Here is a 23,341-nt window from a genome sequence, read left to right as displayed (position 1 = left end):
CACAGTGAATAAGGTACATAGATGTGAACGGAAAATGTCACATCCGAATTCAGAAATTTAAATGGTTCTCATGCTAGTTTAACTGACAACTAATATTTTGTTCATGTATGGCTGTATAGTGCAACTTGTTCACTACATAAAAACAACAAAAGCAGCTGGTAGATTCAACATGGTTAAAATTGTCAGCATTGGAAAATAAATGTCTGTTTCCAGGTTGCTAGTAAAATGTGGTTTTTGACCACTTCTGACCCCTGTGCGCCCTGAAAGATAAAAGCAGAAAGGCCGATTAAGCTAGTGGAGGTAGGCCATACAGAGACAATGAAAAATCACCAACAGCCAATTCTGTAACCCCATTATTTTTTACACACCAGGCCAGATATGTTGAAAATCAAAAAGTGGCGCCTAACCGTGAAATGGGCCAAAGTACATTATAATTGTGTAAAAATCAGGAAAAAATTATTTGATAAAGAAAACAGCCATATAGGTTTCAGTTTTTGTTTTTTAATGAGTATTTATTTTGCCAAACAACCTGTACATAATAAGCAAAATGTAAAGGAACACACCAAAAGCCAGATGTTCTGTGAAAGGAGGGGGTCAAAAAGTGTAATTACATTTGTAGCTCCCCCCCAAAAAAAAAAAACTAGCTAAAATATCGATCAAAGTTGATCTCTCAGGTTTGAATAGATTTATAATATTTCACACTTCAAGGGGCAAATTGTGATCCACAGCCTTATCCCCCCCCCCCACACTTTTCTCTAAAAAAGTTGAGATTTTTATACCACTGGAAACATCTGGCTACATAATATTAATGTACAAAACATTTTTTGCAGATTAATTCGTTTAGCAAAAATATCGCCAAATTTGAATTTCGTTCGGGTTTACCAGCCTACATACACCATTAACACCAAAATGTATTAGGAATACACCCAAATGTATTAGGAATACACCCAAATGTATTAGGAATACACCCAAATTTAATAGGAATACACCCAAATTAGGGTTAATAAAATTTATGAAACATGGCAGCAATGAACCATGAAGGAATCCTAACAAATTCTGGCATGACTGAGGCTAGAAATACACCCAAATGTATTAGGAATACACACAAATGTATTAGGAATACACCCAAATGTATTAGGAATACACCCAAATTTAACAGGAATACACCTAAATTAGGGTTAATAAAATTTATGAAACATGGCAGCAATGAACCAAGAAGGAATTCTAACAAATTCTGGCATGACAGAGGCTAGAAATACACCCGAATATATTAGGAATACACCCAAATGTATTAGGAATACACCCAAATGTATTAGGAATACACCCAAATGTATTAGGAATACACCCAAGAGTTTCAGAAATACACCCAAATGTATTAGAAATACATCCAAATGTAATAGGAATACACCCAAATGTATTAGGAATACACCCAAATGTATTAGGAATACACCCAAATGTATTAGGAATACACCCAAATTTAACAGGAATACACCCAAATACGGTTTAATAAAATTTATGAAACATGGCAGCAATGAACCAAGAAGGAATTCTAACAAATTCTGGCATGACAGAGGCTAGCCATGTGTGTCCGGTCATGAGTAGCATACGCTTAAGGCAGAACGGATTCAGGTGATGGCGCCCGTTGACGTCGTGAAAACGGAATTCGTCTGCGATCCAGGCGGTGTGGAGTATCTTGCCGGTCTTCTTCATAATGTTAGGATCTGTTGCAATAAAAAATATTTGGATTTTTTTAATGTTTTGCATACCATGGATGTGTTACCAGGGTATGAGTGAGAAAGGGAATTCTTTGTGCATATAATTTTCTCTAAAAATTCAAAAATTTCAGAATTGTACATGTCCAATCAACCATATTTGGAATCAGCATAAGAAATGCATTAAAATGAGTACAAACAATCTCAGTATTGGTTCAGTGTTTTTTAGATCTTATGGTATTTAAAAAAAAAAAACTTCAGACATTTTATGTTGAAGCCTATTACTAGCACACAGAGCATTATTATTTAATTTTTATTATACAGATCTTCTCACCTGATGCTAAGCAAACTACTGCTTTCCCTGAAAATTCTATTGTTTCCCCAATCTCTATTACTCTTGAAAGCTGAAAAAAAATATGAAAAACAACTGGTGTTATAATAGTGTAAGGGAAATACAAAGAGAAATTAAGATTATCAGTTTCAGAAGAAGCGACATAATTTTTGAAAATTTCCAGGTACATGTTAATTGGGCTGATGTTGGGAATAAAAAGTATTTTCAATCAAACTTGTGCTTCCAGCTAGCATACTATGAAAGTTAAAACATACATATAAATCCCTTCATCAATATACTTTGATAAGCTCGTAATCTGTGGGCCTTATAACATAGCGGATTAATATAAAAATATTTTATTTTCAGAATTTTCTCGTGACATCTTGCCAGAAGCATCGCAAATTATTAATTCAAGTCCTATACTTTGTCTACATTCTTTAACACAAAAAATATAGACCAGACACATCAACTAATAGCACTCTTAACATGGGTATAGTCTACTTTTCGGCGTAGAGGTAAAAGCCTAACATTTCCCGCCCACTGTTGGTAACCCACGCTTTAGAAAGGGTGGGTTTGAAGGGTCCACAAAATGCTTAAAAGGGTGGGTTTGAAAAATTTCTGGTCAAAATGTGTGTCCAAATATAAAGCGTGGTCACTGATGAAAAGGGTGGGTTTAGAAATCAACAATTGCAATCTCAAAGCCTAACTAATTTCCAATTGAATGACACTAAATGAAACAAAAACAAAATATTGAAATCCCATTCTGTTTGGTCATCTAAAACTTATGAAATTCTCTTTTGATGCAAATCTGCACCTCCTGGACAACCATAACCACTTATCTATGATCAGTTACCTTGCTTAGAAAGGGTGGGTTTCGGAGTTTTGGTATAAAGGGTATAAAATAAAAAGGGTGGGTTTGAAATTAAAAAAAAGGTGTGTTTGTATCACCACTGCCAACTATGCCGCTATTATGAGCTAATCAAAGTATAGGTCTATGTACGAATACAACTCAATTTTAAAACAAGCAAAGTACCGTAGTTGAAAATGGGCAACCAGTGTGAAGTGAAACATTGCACACAAAATATTTGCCATTATGACCTACCATTTTTGTTTCATCTCCTGGAAATTCTAATGAATCTTCTGCTTGAAGTTTAAGGACATGCTCTGTTCTAGTAGGCCCTGGCCATAATGAAATGTATGCTATATTATGTTTCTTGAGGTCTATGGAACATTCTGAAGCCATACGATCACTCTGTACACAAGGAAACAAATAAAAACTAACTACTTAGTTACTATAAAGATACAGATGTTTCCAAGGGTACCACTGATGACATTCATTTTAAAAAAAAGCGCAGTGATTTATAGTGCACTACGCAAAGGCACAATGCTTTGACGTTGATCCACAAGCCTCAGCACACTTTACAGGATGCATTTATTCTGTTTCTGTCTCCGGCCATATTGTAGTGATGTGGTTATCGATGCAGTGTCAGTAGGGATGGGAGATACTATACTTACCCCTGACTTTCCTATTGAATATGGTACAGAGAAGAAGTGCATAAGACCCCCGGCAGAGGAGACATTGATTATAAGACCTTGCTTAGCTGGCACCATCAATCTTGCTGCATATACTGCTGCTAGGTACTGACCCCTATATAAGAATACAATCATGTATTAGGAATACACCCAAATGTCTCAAAAATACACCCAAATGTATTAGGAATACACCCAAATGTATAAGGAATACACCCAAATGTCTCAAAAATACACCCAAATGTATTAGGAATACACCCAAATATCTCAAAAATACACCCAAATGTATTAGGAATACAACCAAATGTCTCAAAAATACACCCAAATGTATTAGGAATAGGAATACACCCAAATGTCTCATAAATACACTCAAATTAGTGTGTGGCCGTGTGTTTTGAACTCGCCACCCTTAGCGTTACATCACAAATATTATGAATTTTTACACCAATCAAGTTTCAAATGAGAATATCTACACAACTATAACCCTAAACTAGCAAAAGTATACATTTTTGAAACGCTGAAGGCATAAGCAATTCAAATATACACATTTCAACTGATTGTACAGGGTGACCTTGAAGTTATACAGGGTGGAATAAAAAAATTCCAAATAAAAAATGGGTCACTTAATGCATTGCTTATTACTAACTTGCAGTTATAAACTGAAAGTAAACAACATTGATTTGGTTAGAGGTTAGGGGGATCCTACTGACGGGGAAGAAAAAAATCACAGCTGTTTGGTAATCTCAGAATACAGGGTGTCCCAAAATATGTTCAAATTTTTTTACAATTCAACATATTTTGAACTGAAATATTTTACCCCTAACCCATACAGAAAAAGTAAGTCCATATTTAGATTCCTCATCAAATTTCCTCTCAGAAAATGTATATGTTGACTATGATAGGATAAGTAATTAAATATTTACAGCAACTTTTAGATTTTGAAGACATCCGCATTGCTTACTACAGTGTTTAATATGAAAACGGTTAGTTTTGTACGTAAAAGTATTTTATAGACCAAACCAATCATAAAGAGTTCAAAATGATTAAAAACAATTAGCATAATTAATAACCTTTCACAAGAGCTCTTAACCATGCCTGTAGCCCATATGGATGCAAAGATATGATCAGTTGATTCAACGTGCACACACAAAATCTATATTTCTCATAGACTTTGTACATACCGCCACAACAACCACCTCGGCCATTCTGAACTCAAAAAATTACAACTCCACTATCTTAGCTGATAAACAATATTCTCCTTTGGAGGTCTGTTAGGTCACTCATTTAGCTACAAAATGACACCAAACACACTACAATATCTTTTGTTTAAGCAGAGATATAACAATTTGAACGAGTCTCGATTTGGAAAAGCGTAACAAAACCACCATTTTTGGGTGGCGAGTTCAAAACGCGTGGCCGTATTAGGTATACAACCAAAAGTCTCAGAAAATCACCCAAATGTATTAGGAATACACCAAAAATATTGACGGCAGGATGACCATTGTCTTTGTTTGTTGGTTGTTTTTTTGCTTGCAAATGCAATAGACTTCAGTAACAGTACCAGAAATTTTTTTGGGGGGGGGAGGGCGGAGCAAAGTTAAATCTAAGAGTAAGCAAGGGTGGAATGTGAAATGGTGGTGGTGGAAAATTGTGCATTTTTTGCTCAAGATAGGTCAGGTTAGGTCTGGGAAAAGGGCAATCTAGGAAACTCTTGTCTTAGGAAAAAATCTGACTTTTATAGGGAATGTTGGTATCTTTGGAGGTAGTTTGGCAGATCGTCTGTTTTTGACATTTTTACAAGAAATCATTTAATACCCTTGGTCATAACAAATACATAACCATGACAAAAAGTTCTTTATCATTATGTGAAGTTTCAAAGAAACGTTCTGTCAGTAGGGGTATTGCACCTGAACCTGGATTTCAGGGAGTGTAGATTTCAAATAGAGTCGCCCAATTAGGTAACCCCATTTACAACTCATATACTCCCTTTGTGGGAAGATTAAGGTCATGTCTTCCATATGGAGGTGTATGGATTTCCAACTGAAATAGCCCATTGCTTACCTAAGGCTAACCCTGTTGCATACATCCCACATGTCCACATCCCATTGCTTACCTGAGGCTAACCCTGTTGCATACATCCCACATGTCCACATCCCATTGCTTACCTGAGACTAACTCTGTTGCATACATCCCACATGTCCACATCCCATTGCTTACCTGAGGCTAACCCTGTTGCATACATCCCACATGTCCACATCCCATTGCTTACCTGAGGCTTAACCCTGTTGCATACATCCCACATGTCCACATCCCATTGCTTACCTGAGACTAACTCTGTTGCATACATCCCACATGTCCACATCCCATTGCTTACCTGAGGCTAACCCTGTTGCATACATCCCACATGTCCACATCCCATTGCTTACCTGAGGCTAACCCTGTTGTATACATCCCACATGTCCACATCCCATTGCTTACCTGAGGCTAACCCTGTTGTATACATCCCACATGTCCACATCCCATTGCTTACCTGAGACTAACCCTGTTGTATACATCCCACATGTCCACATCCCATTGCTTACCTGAGACTAACCCTGTTGCATACATCCCACATGTCCACATCCCATTGCTTACCTAAGGCTAACCCTGTTGCATACATCCCACATGTCCACATCCCATTGCTTACCTGAGACTAACCCTGTTGTATACATCCCACATGTCCACATCCCATTGCTTACCTGAGGCTAACCCTGTTGCATACATCCCACATGTCCACATCCTCTTCCCACCATCTTAGTTCAGCTCGCATGTTGGTAGCAAGTGCCTTCAAAAAAAGTAAAATATTGTAAAACTTCAAATTATACTTTTAAAAATGCAGTTATTTTAAACTTTGAATCATGCAATCATAATTATCATGCAATCATATCTATCTAATATTGCTTTATTTTATCATGTTTTCTAGTCAGATATGATACATACCGGTCCAGCACTGAAAGCATTGTTGACTAGGATGTCCAGGCGGCCATTTTGTTCTGTTTTCACTTTATTAAACAATTTCTCCACCTCATCATCGTTGCTATGGTCACACTGTACAGGGATGCACTTGCCTCCTCGACTCTCAATCTGTTTGCATTTCAAGGAAAAAAGCATTTATTATAAGTTTCAATTTTGTATTTCAGAATTGCACAATTTCAGAAATGTAACTTTTCACAGCCATATTTAGAATCAGCATGAAAAATGCATTTTAAAAATGAGTACAAACAAGTCCAGTATTTGTTCAGTGGGTCTTAAGATAGTGTTTTGTGCCCCAAGATATTCCATGCTATTCATTAAAAATTATGTATGTCATCAGATATTAGTTTTCACTTGTTTTGATATCAGCCACTGAACTTTGCCATCGGAGATGATGTTGGCATGCACAAGATGGCAATTGGGTCCAAAATTATGTGACACAATTGATTTTCAACAAAATGTGAGCAGTTTACAAAAAGTCTCATCAGGACAAATAAACCAAGTTTGTCAGTTTTTTTGAACCATGCTTAGCCCACTGTGATCGCACTCACAAGATTTTTCATTCCATAATATTTATTGACGAAAAGAGAAAGCTGAGAAGTTCTACAGCCTATGTTTCTTGCAACATTTTTATATTTTATGGATGAATCTATGTGTCATTTTGTTGTCAAAGACCCTCATCACAAAGAACCACTGAAACAAAACACTTGTTATATCCAGGTTTGAGCATTTGTTTGAGCCTGGTCCCCTCCCGACCGAAAAGGGTCTCCACATGGAGCAACTGGTTAAACAAACAAAATAAATCATACCTCTTCAGCTGTTTCAAGAAGACTGCCTCCAACACCATTATTGTCAGTATTAGGTTTTAAAGTTCTACCTGTACATGGGAAGTAAAAAGAATTTATATGCTAAAAACTCTGGTAATAATGTGAAATCTTTTGGGCGTCCAAATTCCCCTGACCCTCTACAGTTCAACATTGTGTGTACACACACTTTGGTCACCTACTTTATACCAGCAATATTGGGCTGTTCCAATTGAAATCCACACACCGTCTATAGAAGACATGTCTGGGAGATTCAGCTGCTCTTCAATTGTCTTCAAGGCATGATAGGGGGTGTATGGATTTCAACTGGAGTTGCCCATTTTTGTTACTGAAAATATGTGTAATTTCTAAAGATTCACAAAAGTTACATAATGATATCCAGGGCAATTTGAAATGCCAGCAGACAAGTTATGAATCATATCTGATGAGTGGTTCAAATTGCAAATTTATGTCAGAGACTGTCTGTTTACCATGTCTGGAAACAAGCAATTTCCACTCAGTTTCCTGAATTTTCTTTACACACCTGTACAAACGAGGGGTCAAAAAATGCCAAATATTTCACAACAGATCCAAAACAATAGAAGTAAGGGTTCTAAACGACCCCTTAGCACCAAAAGCTTAAAAGATTGCACGTACCTATGACCCCATGGCGTGAATTTGCGCCACCCTTGCCTGTACATGCATGGATTAGAACTAAAAGATGGACAGTCTGATTGCAACTTTACTACCTTACATTGAGGCCCATCACCCAAACATTCTTATTGATTCCATATTTTGAGTTGCTTGGGCAGTTTGGATTCTAGAAGTAATATTATGTACATCACGTTGGCCGATAGAACAGTATACTAGTATATTCTGGAGTGGTGTAGGCAGTTCCAAATTATTACCATAACCACTGGTATAGCCCCCCCCGCCAGATAGCCGATTTCACTTCAAAAATGGGGGTGGGTTTATAACCGGGGAGGGGCTAGTACTTGAATTTAAAAATAAGAACAATCATCCCCATTTGCGTATGCCTGGTGTTAATGTACCAATATTTTCTATCATCTGTGTCAATTTTTTTTTAATTATAAGTATGGAATGTTAATGATCAACTGATATCTTTTATACATGCTTTTAAAAGTGTTGATTTAAGGGGGTACTACACCCCTGAATAAATTTGTGTCTATTTTTGCATTTTTCTAAAAAACTAATAACACAGTGGAAACAAAAGTTATGTATATTATAGGGGCAAGGAATACAATTACTACACTGGAATTTCAGTGACCCAAGACAAGCGGTTTTTGTTATTTATGATAAGAAATAAGGTACCGCTAGGATGTACCTCGTTTCCTATCATATATACTGAACCGCTTGCCTTGAGTCACTGAAATTTCAGTGTAGTAATTGGATTCTTTGCCCCAATAATATACATAACTTTTATTACCAGTGTGTTATTATTTTTTGAGAAAAATGCAAAAATAGTCACAAATTTACCACAGGGGTGTAGTACCCCCTTAAGAACTTTACAACTGGGCCTATACCCGAGTGCACCCTTGTTCCTCCCAGAATGTTTTGAAAAATAGGGGTGGGCTTATAGCCGAAGGTGGGCTTATAGCGGAAGGTGGGCTTATACCCCAGTGGTTACGGTTATGTTTTGTTCATACCACCTAAACTAAACATATTTCAGTTTCAGGGCTAAAATTTCATTGGGGTTATGAGAAAAATATGAGCTTTCACCTGATTATCTGAATGTTATTGGGATAAAGTGGGGGTTGAGGCTGTCAGTTAGATCATCTGGCAAATATTGTAGTGTCGATGCACATGATTTCGATGTCGCAAATGATTCAGATGATGAAGAAAATCATGACTTTTCGTTATGAGGATACATTCTGCATAAATTCAGACTCTGAAATGGACAATTATGGTGCCGATAGTAAATAATGAACCCGGACTTGGCCATGAAATTTGCGATAGCACCGATATTCAGTCATCCAAATTTGGCAACTACAATGTTGTAAGCTTTGTTCACAAAAGGGTGTCTGGCTAAAGTGTGGGGAAAAATAAAAAGGGTAGGGGTTGAACCCCATGACAAACAGTGTAGCACTTGCCAGTTATATAGACAGTAGCCCCAGCTTCCCCAAGCTGTAATGCAATGCCCTTTCCTATACCACGACTAGCACCAGTCACTATGCACACTCGATCTTCTAAAGGTCTGGACATGGCCAAGTCCTGTAAAAAAAGATGTAAAAAGTTACAAAACAATTCAGCACCCCAAGATAATAGGGCTAAGTCATTCAAACCCAGTGTTCATATTAAATAAAATGTTTATTTTCACATTTTATTTCTATCTAACAAGAAGACCGGGGGCACTCGCACTTGTATTTCAAGGTGGACACCATGCTCGTTTAAAAAAACCAAGTAAATAGGGTTGTTTTTCAGCATTGGGCAAGTTCAGCGCTGTACATGTTTAGGGTGTCAAAAACGCCAAAAATCAGGAAAAAGGGTATACTTTTCCAAGCAAAATACTGGCTGCCTTAGCCTAGGGTACCAAAGTTTAATGGCAAAATAAAAAATGGTGAAATAGGCTATGTTTGGCTTTATATCAGAACAAATCGTAGGGTAAAACATTAAGAAACATCAAACTACTTCCAAATATTAAACAAGAACCTGAACATGAATTTTTACTTTCTTAGTGTTAAAAAATGGCAAAATACTTGTTTATGGTATGTTTTGCACACGCTGAGTAATACTCGTTTAGGATGCGTTTCGAGAGTCCATACATGAGCATGGTGTCCATCAGGTAATGTAAGTCCCCCGGGCAAGAAAGATCTGTATAGCTTACTTACTTAGCAAGTTCAATATAGTCGTAGTGTATGTCCACTGCACAGTCCGACCTGTATAACAATTCCAAGTATCCAGGCCAGTGGTTCTCAACTAAATTCCTCAAAATGTGGAGAATTTAAGGTGCTACTATCCATATGAGAGTGGAGATAATAAAATACAAGTAGCTGTATTACACAGTACAGGTGAACAGGCTCACACAGGTGATATATATGCTACCCAAGTGGGCATCTATGGGTAAACAGACCTTTCTCCAAACCTTTCTTTAGTGAATGAACACACAGGTGTCAACTGCTTTGTGAGGGGAAACTTGACAGATCATGCCCGATCATGTTACATTTTTTCCCTTTTTTCTTTTTTTCACTGCTGGGTCAAAGACAGGTTATATATGGTTCTGTTGAGTAATACTGATATAAGTGTTGAAAAGAAATAGTACAATTTCAACTTCTGTTTGTGCTGCTATTTTTGTGGTCATTAATTTTAACACTTTTATGGTCACTTATTTAGAATCAAAATGCAAATTCTAGTTATGAATTTTTTTTTAAAAGAGCAAAATCTGATATATAGGCTATAAATTTATTTCACAGATTTTTCAAAATTAGTCAGGGGGATTGAGATGTGGTAATATAAAGTTGAAAATTGTGCACAGAAAAATTTAGCTCATTACAGTTGGTTGACATTTAAGATAAATGATTTCAAGGATCTGTGAGTAAACTAAACAAAAGGCTGACTGGCTCACCTTTATGAACTGCAAACAATAATATAGATTTGTGTCCCAACATGATGTAATGAGGTTTACTAGAAGGAAAAAAACCAGTTGTGACCCAACTTGAGGTAAAGAGGCTCTTCACACCAGCTAAGCCATTTCAAAAAACAGGACAACACATCCCCAGTGACTGTTCTGCCCAGAGAAATTGGTGTCATGGTTTTCAGATGGGAGCACTTATTCTGAACTTGTATCATTTTGTGATGAGTTGATATTGAAGAATGAATTTCCAAAAGGGTCTATGAAGTAGACTAGATTTGATATTGAACTATGAATTTCCAAAAGGGGCTATGAAGTAGACTAGATTGGGAGTAAAATACATTAGCAATTTATGTTTGTGTCCCATGATGTAATGAGGCTCTAGTTATAACAATGATAGAAAAATGATTGCGACCCAACATGAGGTATAGAGGGTATTCAATACGATGTAACTCAAGAGAGAGTCATCCTCATTTTTAAAAATAAAATTCTGTCCTCCATAATCTATATGAGTGCATGAATTCAACTCTTCATATTTCTTTTTTTAACAACCTGGATAAGGGCGACTTATGACTCCAAAGTGGGACATTTTGTCCGAAAATTCAAATTCGCTATCCAAGTGATTTTTGTGTGTTATTTTGAAGTTAGTATGTTAAAGTTTGTGCAACAATTGAGGGGACAGTCTGAAAACATCTATTTATTTTTTATGGCACATGTACTACAGAATATACCCACTTTGTAAGAAAAGTCACATAAAACTTTATTTGTTTTTAGGTATCTAAAATAATGGTTATCAACACTACTGTAACATTCAGAGGTAATCTGTGACATGGTTAAAGACAAACAAGCCCTTTAAAGTATATCTTTACCATCAAAAACTGAAAAAATATCATTTTTCATATTAAAAACACTGATTTTTACTCACTTGAGGGGCAAAAGTTTTCATTCTCAAAAAAATTAACTGTAGTTAAACTGTTTAACATACCTACATTATAAACAATACCTGTCAGAAACTATTCCAAAAGTTTCAAGTTCATAGCATAATGCATGACAAGGCACTGCAGGATCCAAAATGTATTTATACCATATTTGTACATTGGTGTTACACTCCTGACGTGCCAACTTTGATAGGAAATTGCTATTCTGGGGATCTCAAAATCCTTGTCTTGTTTAGAAATCAAGTATTTAGATTTTCCAACATATATGAAACATAGAGAAGCTCATTCTACAACAATTATTTTGGGTGTCTTTGAAATGTTTTGTCCCTTCTGCAAGAATTTATCTCAAGTTTTTAATATTTTAATGACAATTCAAAACAAATATCAGTAACACCATGTAAACTTGCCTTTAAAATGTCAACATAGTCTTGTTTTAACCATTCTGAAAATGTGGAGCTAATGCTTCATTCATTTCTAAGATAGTTCAACACCAAGACACATAATGTACTTTGTTCACTTTGTGTTACCCTCCTGACACACCAAGAGTGGTAAATACTAGCAACTCTTGATGATCACAAACATTTGACATTGTTTAAAAAAATAACTGTTAGGGATGTTAAAGTAATGCTGACAATCATAAATATATTACTTATACATAAATTAGTTATAAAAAGTACAAATATGTGGCTAAACATAGTGCCTGTTATGGTACTTAGGCAAGGTGAAGCCCTGTTTTTGAACAGAACACATTAACATTGCCATGATTTTTATTTTTGTTGGTTATTTTACTTTAGTTTATATGATTACATGATATATTATTGATAATATTGCCATAAATTTCACTTTACAATTGTGCATTGATGTTGTTTTGTTGTCAGGAGTGTAACTTTAAAATGGTGTTACACTCCTGACAACCAACTTAATGCACAATGAAGCAGACACATGTAACATAGCATGTCTGTTTCCATCATTATTAGTTTATTTGCACTAGATACAACAACAGAAAAATATGATTGCTCAATTTCATCAGCAATTACATTGTCAAAATCCAGGATAAAATTCAATGTTACACTCCTGACATTCTTAGGGTACACAGTTTGAACTCAAATTTATAATAAGAAAATGTAATTTACAAACATCAATTTAGCATTGAATGAAAGGTAACAGAACACCTATTCAAAATATGGAAACTGGAATTTTCAGCTGTTGATTAATATTCTTTCCTGAGTGATTTTGTTGCTAAATTAGAATTTGACCCCCTTTTTTGAAAATGTTGACTTCATTGGTAGATGACACATTTTTTGGTACTTACAAAAGATAAATTACACAGATATTTGGTAAAATTATAATATAAGGGTACATGTTACTGGAACAAATATCAGGAATCAATTTGAATAGGTCTTACTTTTGCTATTGCTTGCAGAAATTTCATGTTGAATTTCAATGTCCACAAAAAACGTTACCCTCCTGACCATTTTTGGCATCAAAAATTCTCATATTTTTTTTTTTCTGAAGCAGCCATAGAAAAAAATTTCTGGTAATGAAAGGTGGGCATCATAACTCATATTTAAGAATAATTACCTGCTCTAAAAATCATTTCAATTTACAAATATAGGGTGGAAACTGAAAGGAGTCATTTTTTTTGAAGTCGCCCATAACCCAAGAAAACCTCATTGTGGAGCTTAAAATAAATAATGTCCAATGATTTCACAACATTGTAAACTAAAGATGAGACAAAGTAGCTTCAAATTAAACATTAATTTTATTAATGTTTCAGATAAGAATATCAGAAAACAAAAAACTTTACATGATTAGTAGAAATCTAGGGTACCCAAGATTGATTGATCAAGTACACAAAGAATGCTCATATACATAATTTATACATAATTAATTAATAACTTTTAGTTAAATGATGTGCAGTATAATTCCGGAAGAATCGTATAATCTTCTATCATAGGGGCAAAGGGGCATGTGTTCCCCCCCCATCGATTGCAAAATTTAGAAAACCCCATAGGAAAATTGCCAAAAAATGGCTTCTGCCCACCCCATCAGACCCGGTGCCCCCCAATCATGATCGGTGCCCCTCTAATTGGATGACCCACGCTACGCCACTGATATGTACTAGCATAGCAGACTTATTACTGCAAGAGTCTCCTACATCGGTAGTTCAATCCTTTAATTTGTTTACTGCGTGTTTAACATTCAACTACCAAGAGCATGATGGGAACGTTAGGAACATGGATTAACTACGTGATTGACATCCTATAAACACACACAATCACATTAAAGAGATGTGGTCCGATTTTTCATTTTCTGTTTTCAATGTTAGATTGAGGCCTACCATTAAAACAACATGTTTCCAAATTTGGAGTTGTATTGCACCATCGGTTTTGATATGAGAAGCAAAAACAGTATAACAATGTCCTATAGGATAGTACATACACTTTGGGTGTGGTTACCACAAATTACGACCACTCAAGAAAGAACAATTTTCTTTTCTAAAGTGTATAATTTTGGTAAAAGCTTCCAATTAAAAAATGATGGCAAGGCTGCTGCAACCCCCGGGGGGCCACTCATGTATAAAAGTAGTAAGCATCCGCGTGAATTGACTTTCAAAAATGACCCTAAGCTAGGATGTGGAAAATGTGTCAAACTAACCCTAAACAAGGATTTTACTCAATAGACAATATAAGAATACCATAAGTGAGGAATTGGTTTGAAATTTACCCCTATTCATTGCGTGTGTCGCCCGGGTGTGTCAGTAGAGTGCCATTCAGTGACAGTGATGATAACGATAAGCTTAAAATTCGGCGCTGTTGAAGTCGGCTCCGATTTTATGTTAGTAAAATTGCCCAGATTCCACTCTTTTGTGCCGAATAACTTAATAATTATGTCACCACTAATGTCCGTTAATTGAGTAATTTAAACAACTACCCTAAGCGAGGATCATCCTTAAAAAACACCCCTTCTTTTAGTAAAATGAGTGTTTTGAGACCCTAATAGCGGATCCGTGCAGATCCTCGTTTTGCCTTTCAAAACCACCCTAAATCCGTGTTTTCTTTCACGCTTACAACTTTCATATTAGTACAGGACCAGCCTGTAGAATCCGTGACCAAATCATAGAACAAAAGTTTGAGAGTCATTTTGGGATCTTTGATTGATTCTGAATAAATTTAGCTTGGGCTCACCTCCTGAAACTTCCTTTCAAGAGGGCGCTATGACGAAAAATGTTCATAGGTCAACAACCTTTTTGAATTCTGACAATAGTTAAGTTAACAACGTCTGATTTTGGTAATTTTGGTGTCTAATAATGTTTTCTTGCATGAGAAATACAACTAAGCAAATTAAAAAACTATACAAGGAACCGATGACCCTCTTTTGCAACATGGCTGCCAAAAGCATCCATATTGTAATAAGGAGGTCATCGGTTCCTTGTACAGTTTTTTAAGCTGCGTAGTTGTATTTCTCATGCAAGAAAACATATTTAATTAGACACCAAAATCACCAAAATCGGATGTTGTTAACTATGGTCAGAATTCAAAAGGTCGTTGACCTATGAACATTTTTTCATCATAGCGCCTCTTGAAAGGTCTGATTATAACAAACTATACATTTTTGGAATACAGGGTGTCCCAGAAAAAATTACCGAGTGAATAAAATTGAACGTAAGTCGAGAAATAGACATCATAATCAAAAAAGCGCATAGCCTATTTTATCGTGCAATCACATACGAAAATTTAATTTGATTCGGTTGACTGGTTGCAAAGAAATCAACGATTACATAATGCGTGCATCAATGCAGTTCATTCCAAGTTTGATCAACACTCAACAGGCGCTTTTTTCATACTCGCTCACCTCTTCCTAAAGTTTGTGTATCTCATTAAATTTAGTCAACATTATCTATTTTATAATCCGATGTTGTTATGTTATTCATGCTTTCACTGAAGATGAATAATAGTTTGTCCGAAAAACTTTGATTGGAAGCTTTCCAACTTTAATTCTTTAGGTTGTGCAAATATGTTATATTTTAACTTTCCAAAGAACATTTGAGCCAAGAATGACAATGTTCAAGTGCTTACAGCTTTACGTGTTATTTGATACCATGCAACATTAATGTTGAAGTTTTAAAAGATTTAAACTTTGCATTGCAATTTCTTTGAAATATTCCAAAAACATTAATATGTGTGAGAAATATTTTAAGCCAGCTGGAATTCTTTATGCAACATTCATATCAACATTAACGAAAAGATATTTACAAGTACCGAGCATAATCTTGCATGCAAGCTTTCATTTTCAATATCCTGTAGGTTTTTAAATTTGAACAAAACCTAATTAATGTTTTAATAAAGAACGAAAAGGATTTCACTGAACAAAATATGAAGCCCATTGACAGTTATTAACCAATAGTGCGCACTATGTTGAATGATCTTTCTTTCAAACTTGGAATGAAGTGAATTGACACATGCGTTATGTAATCGCTTTTTTTCTTCGCAATCAGTAAACCGATTCCAGTACAATTATCGTATAAGATGCAGAATAAGACGGGCTACACGCTGATGTTTAGATTTTTGGATTTTGACATATATATTTCTCGACTTACTTTCAAATTCATTCGCCTGGTAATTTTTTCTGGGACACCCTGCATATATGAGTGATCCCCCGGGCTGCAACCGTCCATTCTGGTGCCCTAAATAATAAAGGCAGGTATAATGGCCGCCAACCATGGGTGGTTTCTTAACAGCATTTTTGATTGGCTAATTATACAATATTGTCATCTGAGTGACCAATTAAAATATAGTTTTTATACCATTCTTTATCCATGCTGCTCATTGGCTCAAAATTCCAAATCATAATAGTTTAGTCTTCTTGTAGCCAATCAGTAAGTGTTATACTTATGCAGGGGTTAAAAATGATGGAAGGCTGCTGCAACCATCCATTTTGGTGCCCTAATAAAGGAAGGTGTCATGGCCGCCAACCATGGGTGGTTAGACACGACAAACCCTTGTTTCAAACTAAACATATGATAATGATAGGTGCCGTCAATGTCACAGAAACCGAATTCCTCTGCTACTGAAGATGTGAGGATTATCTTGCCGGTCTTTTGCATAATGTTAGGATCTGAAAATATAAAGAAATGAGCATTAGAGGTATGGAAAGGAAAGATAGCCTGCATTTATTTCAAGATCATACAAAGGGCATCCCAAAATCCCCATTTCATATTGTCAGTGGCAGGCCAGGAATGTTTTTTGGGGAGGGAGGTAAATTTTTTTTTTAAATATGCTTGTACATTCATACAATGACCTTTGAATGTTTGGGTACAAAAACTTTGGAGCTAGGGTTGTTAAATGAGGGTTATTGAAGTGAATTGGCTCATACATACCTGTAGCTAAGTGTGTAATGGCTTTCCCAGCAAACTCTGTTGTCTCCCCATGCTCAAACAATGAACGAGCCTGTAAGAAAAAACAAGGGGCAAGATTTCAAGAGTAACTGCATGCTGCGACCTAAAGATTAAAGTTATGCTTTAGTGATTTTTAAATTTATGCTGGTGTCAGCAGTGTGTCTCTTCATCATGCGGCTAGCACTTTTCTGCAAGCAGAGCTTCATGCCACTATAAGCAGGAACCGGGGCAGGAGCAGCATGACTCCAATGTTACCGCTCTGCATTGCTTTGTGCTCATTGGCCAAATATCATATCATGTTCTCATACATCAGAGCAGCACCACTCCCGAGTTGACTTGAATTCAACTCCTAGTGATCTGCCACTTTGTGCAAAGTGGTGGAGTGATCGATATATCGGCTTGTCGCTGGTCACTGCTAGCATTTCTGGTGCAACTGCGCAGTGAAACAAAACCGTTGTCAGATTGGCCAGCAGCAGGAAAGTATCATACATCATACTAAACTAGCATTAGCGTCAGGATCAGGACTTACTGACTAGAGGTATAGTCAAGAGTAACTGCAAGATTTCAAGAGTAACTGCATGCTGGGGCCTAAAGATTAGGGTTATGCTTTAGTGAATATTAAATTGATATTGAATTAAAATTCAATATATGTAATCACTAAACACTGCCCTGAGGACTAAGTGCTCTGTCTTTGCCAATTGAACAAACCCAAAGATCAACAATGTACTTAATAAACAAAACTAAAGTATTTTCCACCCTGATGTGGCAGTGACGTCAGTGCGCATTTCATTGGGTGCAGCTACAAATCGCAAGTGTTCACTCAAAGCGCTGGCATACACACACACGTGCTTAAAACGCCACATAGTCTATGCGCGCACGAAACAGCTGTCTCAACGTCACTGCCATATCAGGGTGGAAATGCTTTATATTTGTTTCTTGGCTCTCATGTAAGTAATCTGTAATTAATTAAAAATGTAAACCTGTATCCATAATAGGTATATTAAAAGAAAAGGCCCAGGCACAGTGTTCAATTTACCTGGTGTAGCAGATCAAAATGTTCCCCACAACTTGCCACACAAATTTTACCTTGTATAGCAATTTTAGTGTAAACATTACGTATATATACTTTTAGTACCTGGCCACAGTGATATGTACTAGGCAATGTTATGTTTCTTTTACTAAACCAGGTTAAAATCTGTAAACCAGGTTAGGGATCACCTACCTTAACTAAACCAGTGTTCTCTTCTTGCATCATTTCATTGATATGCTCAGTCTTGACAGCACCTGGCCACAGTGATATACAGGCAATGTTGTGTTTCTTAAGGTCTATAGCACATTCCGCAGCCATCCTGTCGCACTGTGTGGTAAACAGGGTACATAACACATCAAGAACCACTAAACCAATACTAGGCTTGTTTGTACTCATTTTAAAGAATTCCATATATGGTCATGAAAATGTACTATTCTGAAATTGTGTAATTTTTAAAGAAAATTTGGAACTTGTCGTCTGTAGTCGACACACGTGTGGAGAGGCTTGTTTGTACTCATTTTAAAGAATTCCATATATGGTCATGAAAATGTACTATTCTGAAATTTTGTAATTTTGGAACTTGTCGTCTGCAGTCGACACCCGTGTGGAGAGGGTTAAAATGGTGCACCCAAAATTGTACATTTTGTAACAATTATCGATGCTTGCGATGCATTGGATCATGAATGAATGTATGCAGAGATTCCACTTTTCCTGATTTATCAGGAATTCCTGATTTTTGCCATTTTTAGCCAAATATTCAGGATTTTTTTGGCAATGAATGATTGGTTACGCTTCGCAACTTCCTGATTTTTATCAACAACCAAGTGGCATCTCTGTTTTTGTGATATTTATTAGTCTTGATGCGTGAACACATGTATACTAATGAATGGTTGAATTTGAATTTCGGTCCACAAACTTGCTCCAGATTTGCTTGGGTAGCAAAGCCCCCTGCATATGATACATTGATAATGAGTCCTTGTTTAGCATGTACCAGAAACGGACACTGAAGCAAGATAGTGACCCCTAGTTCATAAAAAGAGGGAAAATGCTAAATTATCTATAACAATTATGGGTTGAGTTTGAATTTCAGTCCACAAACTTACTCCAGATTTGCCTATACAATAGGGTACTGTAGCGAAGTGAACTAAGCCTCCTGGGGATGAGATGTTGACAATAAGTCCTTGTTTAGCTGGTACCATGAGTCGGGCAGCATACACTGCAGCAAGATAGTGACCCCTAGTTTCACAAAAAGAGAATAGAAAGGGAAAATGCTAGATTATCTAACAAGGGTTGTGTATGCACAGTAGGGTAGCCATGACTTTTTCAAAGGGGCAAGGCAGCTTTCAAGGGGCTAAACTTAACAAAAATGGACTATAAAGTACAAAAAAGGCCTGTAAATCTTAAGTATCAGGGCGGCCAGCATCCCACAGAGAGCATGAGGGGAAGACCTCTTGGGGGTGGGGAGGGGCAGCTGTTCCATTTTGGCTTGTTCATGTACATCACTGGATATGTAGCCATTCTAAAAAGTTGCAGTGACACTATCTGGTCCATGGGGGCTAAAGGCGGCAAATTTGAAACTGAGATAACAGTAAAAATATGGAGTAAAAAACAATAAAATATATAAGAAAATAGACATAGACATTGAGATCGATGTAAATCTGTTGAGATATTTGGGGTGTATAGGGTCTTCCTCACCCCTGTGCTTAAAACTCCAAACAGTGAGCTGTCTTCTCTGCCTTGTAAAATGAAGCTTTATATAAAACAGCATTTCATACACTCCTATATAAGCAGCCAACAGAAAAGCGGTTAGAAAAATACGAAACATGCATTGATTGTGTATATTGTGCACTCCACGTAGTACGCGCAGTGTTTCGCGCGTGTTTGCGTTGCCCTTGTCCTTGTTTAGCTGGTACCATTCATGACCCGAGCTAGATGCATGCACTGGTCAATACAAGATGGGGATCTCTCAGAAAAATTAAGACTTGAAATAGTTTTTAAACTGAAAGCCATAATGTATGATTGTCATCAAATTACTCGATCTTTACTCAAAATGCTGAAATAATAATTATTAGTACTAAATGTCAGGAAAGGTTTTTTACATACAAAATCAGGTTTGAAAGAAACTAATTTCATAATAAGATTAGCTTTATTTTTTGAGTCAATTTTGTGGCTTTTGAGTTTTGTCAAATTTGTGGAGTTGGTTGTGGAAATTAAGTCAGATATGCTAGCTAATTTACATACTAATTAGAATATTCAAATTACCTTAAACCAACTTTGTTGACAGTATCCCACATTCCTATGTCTTCTTCCCAGAACTTTAAATTGTCTTTCATGCTGTCTGATATGGCCTGTAAAATATTAAAGACACAATTTGAGGGGTCAGTGACACAAAGACGTAACTCCATTTTTTCCAAAAACGAGATTTTGATATCAAAATTGTTAGAAAGATAGAAATGTTCTGTATTTAGCACCCCATTGAAATCAATGGCCAGTGAAACATAAACTTAACTACATAAGTCAATGTGGACCATTATCTTTAAACTCATTTTTCTCAAAATGGCCAAAATGGAGTTGTCTTTGTGTCACAGACCCCTCGACATGAACCGTAAATGAGCAGATATATTTGTTGATAATTATCAGCTTATGGGGGGGGGGCAAGTTTGAGGGTAGCTCTCAATCAGCGCCCTTAATATGATAACGCAAGTCCAGTCTAGTGACTAGGGCATAAACCATAATCTCCTGATCAACAAGGTCCTGAGACGGCCCCTTCAATTGATTGCAGAATGTTTAGTGACTGCAGAGCCCTTGTAAGTTTAGTAACCAGGGCACACCATGCACAAAATCTATGGTCCTGAGACTACCCTTCCCTCTGATCATGAAATATTTAGCATGTTTAGTGATCGCAGAGCCCTTGTGAGTTTAGAAACCAGGGCACACCATGTACAAAATCTATGGTCCTGAGACTACCCTTCCCTCTGATCATGAAATATTTCTAAAGCATGTTTAGTGACTGTTGCCAGTTCATAAGCACTTTCAGAACAGCTCAGAGAGGGTAGGTCATGGTTTTCACTAACATGACAACTTAATTGAGGACCCATATCAAGGCTCAGAATCTGAGCTAGTTAAGGGGTACATGCCCACAACCCAGTTTCACCACCGCTGTGTAGAAAATGCAACTTTTTCTATACTTACCCGCACAGCACTGTAGGCATTGTTGACCAGTATGTCGAGGCGGCCATTTTGTTCATCTTTGACTTTCTCAAAGAGCTGCTTGATTTCTTCATCGTTTCCATGGTCACATTGAACAGGGATGCATTTTCCTCCACGACCCTGGACCTGTAGATGTGTCATCATGTGGAGCAAAATTAGATTGGATATAATTACAGTCAATAAATGTTTACTGAAATAAAAATATACTATAATTCTTTAACCCCCTGTACTTCATTTCACCACAAGTTCGGCATTGGCCTAATGCCTTTAACCATAAATTACAAGGAAGAAAAAAGATGAAGTTTAAAGTAGTTTTCTTTAGTCCGGTTTTGAACCACAGACCCTTCCAAAAACATGACCGGAGATAGCGAGCCACAAGAGTGCACCTTGGCCAGCCAACATTTCAAGTTGAATCATTCTCAGAGGGTGTATGAATTCAAATGAAGCTGCCTAATGTGCTCATTCCATTTGGAATTCATACTTCCCCTGTGGAAGACTTAAAAGAGTCCAATTTATTACCTCTTCTGCAGTTTCTTGAAGACTACCACCAACTCCTTGTCCCTTTGGCCTCAATGTCCTACCTAGAAAATAAATTTATGGGATAGAATTATGTTGTGCATGATTTCCGAATTTGATTTCCTTGCTTTGTCTCTCTTGAAAGTAGTTTCTGACATTAATTTCAGGGGGTATTTACTAAACACATACAATAAAACTGACAGTATAGGGAACTTAGTGGTTTGACAGTGATTGTTTTGTAATGTCGCTTCAAAGACACAATTGAACTTTTGAAGCAATTTCTGCATTGAGTCTTCCATGTCTTCTGAAAAGTGAGGGTCTAACAGCCTTTAACAGGTCTGTAAAGCCATGTAGTACAAGTCTTATATTTGTTTCTTACAATACATGTGAAAGCTGCTTCAAACATCATTTTAAGTATTGATCATATTTAGACCATCTTTAAAATGACTGAATTTAAGGAAATTGAATCATTTGAATGTTTATTTACTTTTCAGAAAAGAATGGAGCATGTTTACAATAGTGTTTGCCACCTATAATACAGGCCTAATACATGCTATTCCATAACTGCCACCAATATGTAGTAACTCTCATCTAGAAGTACTTACCAGCAGCGTTCGAAATTTTGGTTGTCCGTTCGCCCGGGACAACTGAAAAAGTCGCCGGACAACCAAAAATACTGATTTGGTTGTCCGTTGGACAACCATAAATCTGTAGCCAAAAGTCACCTTTGTAGGCCTACGGACAACCAAAAACTTAGACGGACAACCAGAAATTGTAATCTGGTTGTCCGTGGGACAACCATTTATTTTTCCTCAATTCGAACACTGCTTACCAGTTATGTAGACTGTAGCCCCAGCTTCCCCAAGCTGTAATGCAATGCCCTTTCCTATACCGCGACTAGCACCCGTCACTATGCATACTCTGCCTGACAATGGTCCAGACCCAGACATGTTTGATTTTAGGAATAAGCATGCAATGTATATTGGTCAAGTGATATTATTGCTGTTAGCAGGTATGATTCTTCGGTTTCCAATTATATCGGAATTTAGTTCAATATTCAAGACAACACTTATTACCAGTAGCTACAATGCAAACTAGAAAACAAAGATTGTAACTTGTAATGCCCACAAAGAAGATATATTACACTTCCCACAATGCATTTCTTCCATTTCAATTGTCTGTACTGATTTGCTATCAAACATGGGTCGATAGTGAGTGACCAAAGGTACCTCAATGAACAGAGCACATCAAGAGTTTGCAAATTATGTTTAT

At 36.7% G+C, this 23,341-nt stretch overlaps 3 protein-coding genes across 3 annotated transcripts in view; 1 reads left to right on the top strand and 2 right to left on the bottom strand.

The window, feature by feature from the left end:
• The window catches only part of LOC140143591 (DNA ligase 1-like), a 69,056-nt gene that overhangs the window by 18,726 nt on the left and 26,989 nt on the right, over nt 1-23,341 (top strand).
• Nucleotides 638-23,019, bottom strand: LOC140143617 (dehydrogenase/reductase SDR family member 1-like). Its single transcript, XM_072165432.1, has 8 exons — nt 22,902-23,019; nt 7,395-7,462; nt 6,553-6,696; nt 6,312-6,397; nt 3,559-3,691; nt 3,146-3,295; nt 2,047-2,116; nt 638-1,721 (listed from the first exon to the last, which is right to left on the bottom strand). Exons 1-8 carry the CDS (start codon nt 23,017-23,019, stop codon nt 1,504-1,506), a joined length of 987 nt encoding a protein of 328 aa, XP_072021533.1. The 3' UTR covers nt 638-1,503.
• LOC140143587 (dehydrogenase/reductase SDR family member 1-like) lies at nt 16,778-22,478 on the bottom strand. The gene is made up of 8 exons (XM_072165398.1): nt 22,394-22,478; nt 22,073-22,134; nt 21,536-21,679; nt 20,606-20,691; nt 19,447-19,579; nt 18,536-18,670; nt 17,296-17,365; nt 16,778-17,033 (listed from the first exon to the last, which is right to left on the bottom strand). The coding sequence occupies exons 1-8, from the start codon at nt 22,476-22,478 to the stop codon at nt 16,819-16,821; spliced, it is 930 nt and encodes a 309-aa protein (XP_072021499.1). The 3' UTR covers nt 16,778-16,818.

The sequence above is a fragment of the Amphiura filiformis genome, unplaced genomic scaffold (genome assembly GCF_039555335.1).
Source record: "Amphiura filiformis unplaced genomic scaffold, Afil_fr2py scaffold_24, whole genome shotgun sequence".
In the NCBI taxonomy this organism is placed as follows: Eukaryota; Metazoa; Echinodermata; class Ophiuroidea; order Amphilepidida; family Amphiuridae; genus Amphiura; species Amphiura filiformis.
The sequence above is the reverse complement of the archived record's forward strand: the minus strand, read 5'-3'. Positions and strand labels throughout refer to the sequence as shown.

Bases quoted from the DNA above. Each gene is read 5' to 3' on its own strand.
- LOC140143587 (XM_072165398.1), bottom strand. From the start codon at position 22,478: ATGATGTTTGAAGCAGCTTTCACATGTATTGTAAGAAACAAATATAAG. The intron at 19,580-20,605 runs GTAATTTGAATA...TTGTGAAACTAG, and splicing joins GTCAACAAAGTTGGTTTAAG to GGGTCACTATCTTGCTGCAG. The intron at 17,366-18,535 runs GTAGGTGATCCC...TTTTTCTTACAG, and splicing joins AGAACACTGGTTTAGTTAAG to GCTCGTTCATTGTTTGAGCA.
- LOC140143617 (XM_072165432.1), bottom strand. From the start codon at position 23,019: ATGTCTGGGTCTGGACCATTGTCAGGCAGAGTATGCATAGTGACGGGT. The intron at 3,296-3,558 runs GTAAGTATAGTA...CCTTGTGTACAG, and splicing joins ATTCAATAGGAAAGTCAGGG to AGTGATCGTATGGCTTCAGA. The intron at 1,722-2,046 runs GTGAGAAGATCT...TTATTGCAACAG, and splicing joins AGTAGTTTGCTTAGCATCAG to ATCCTAACATTATGAAGAAG.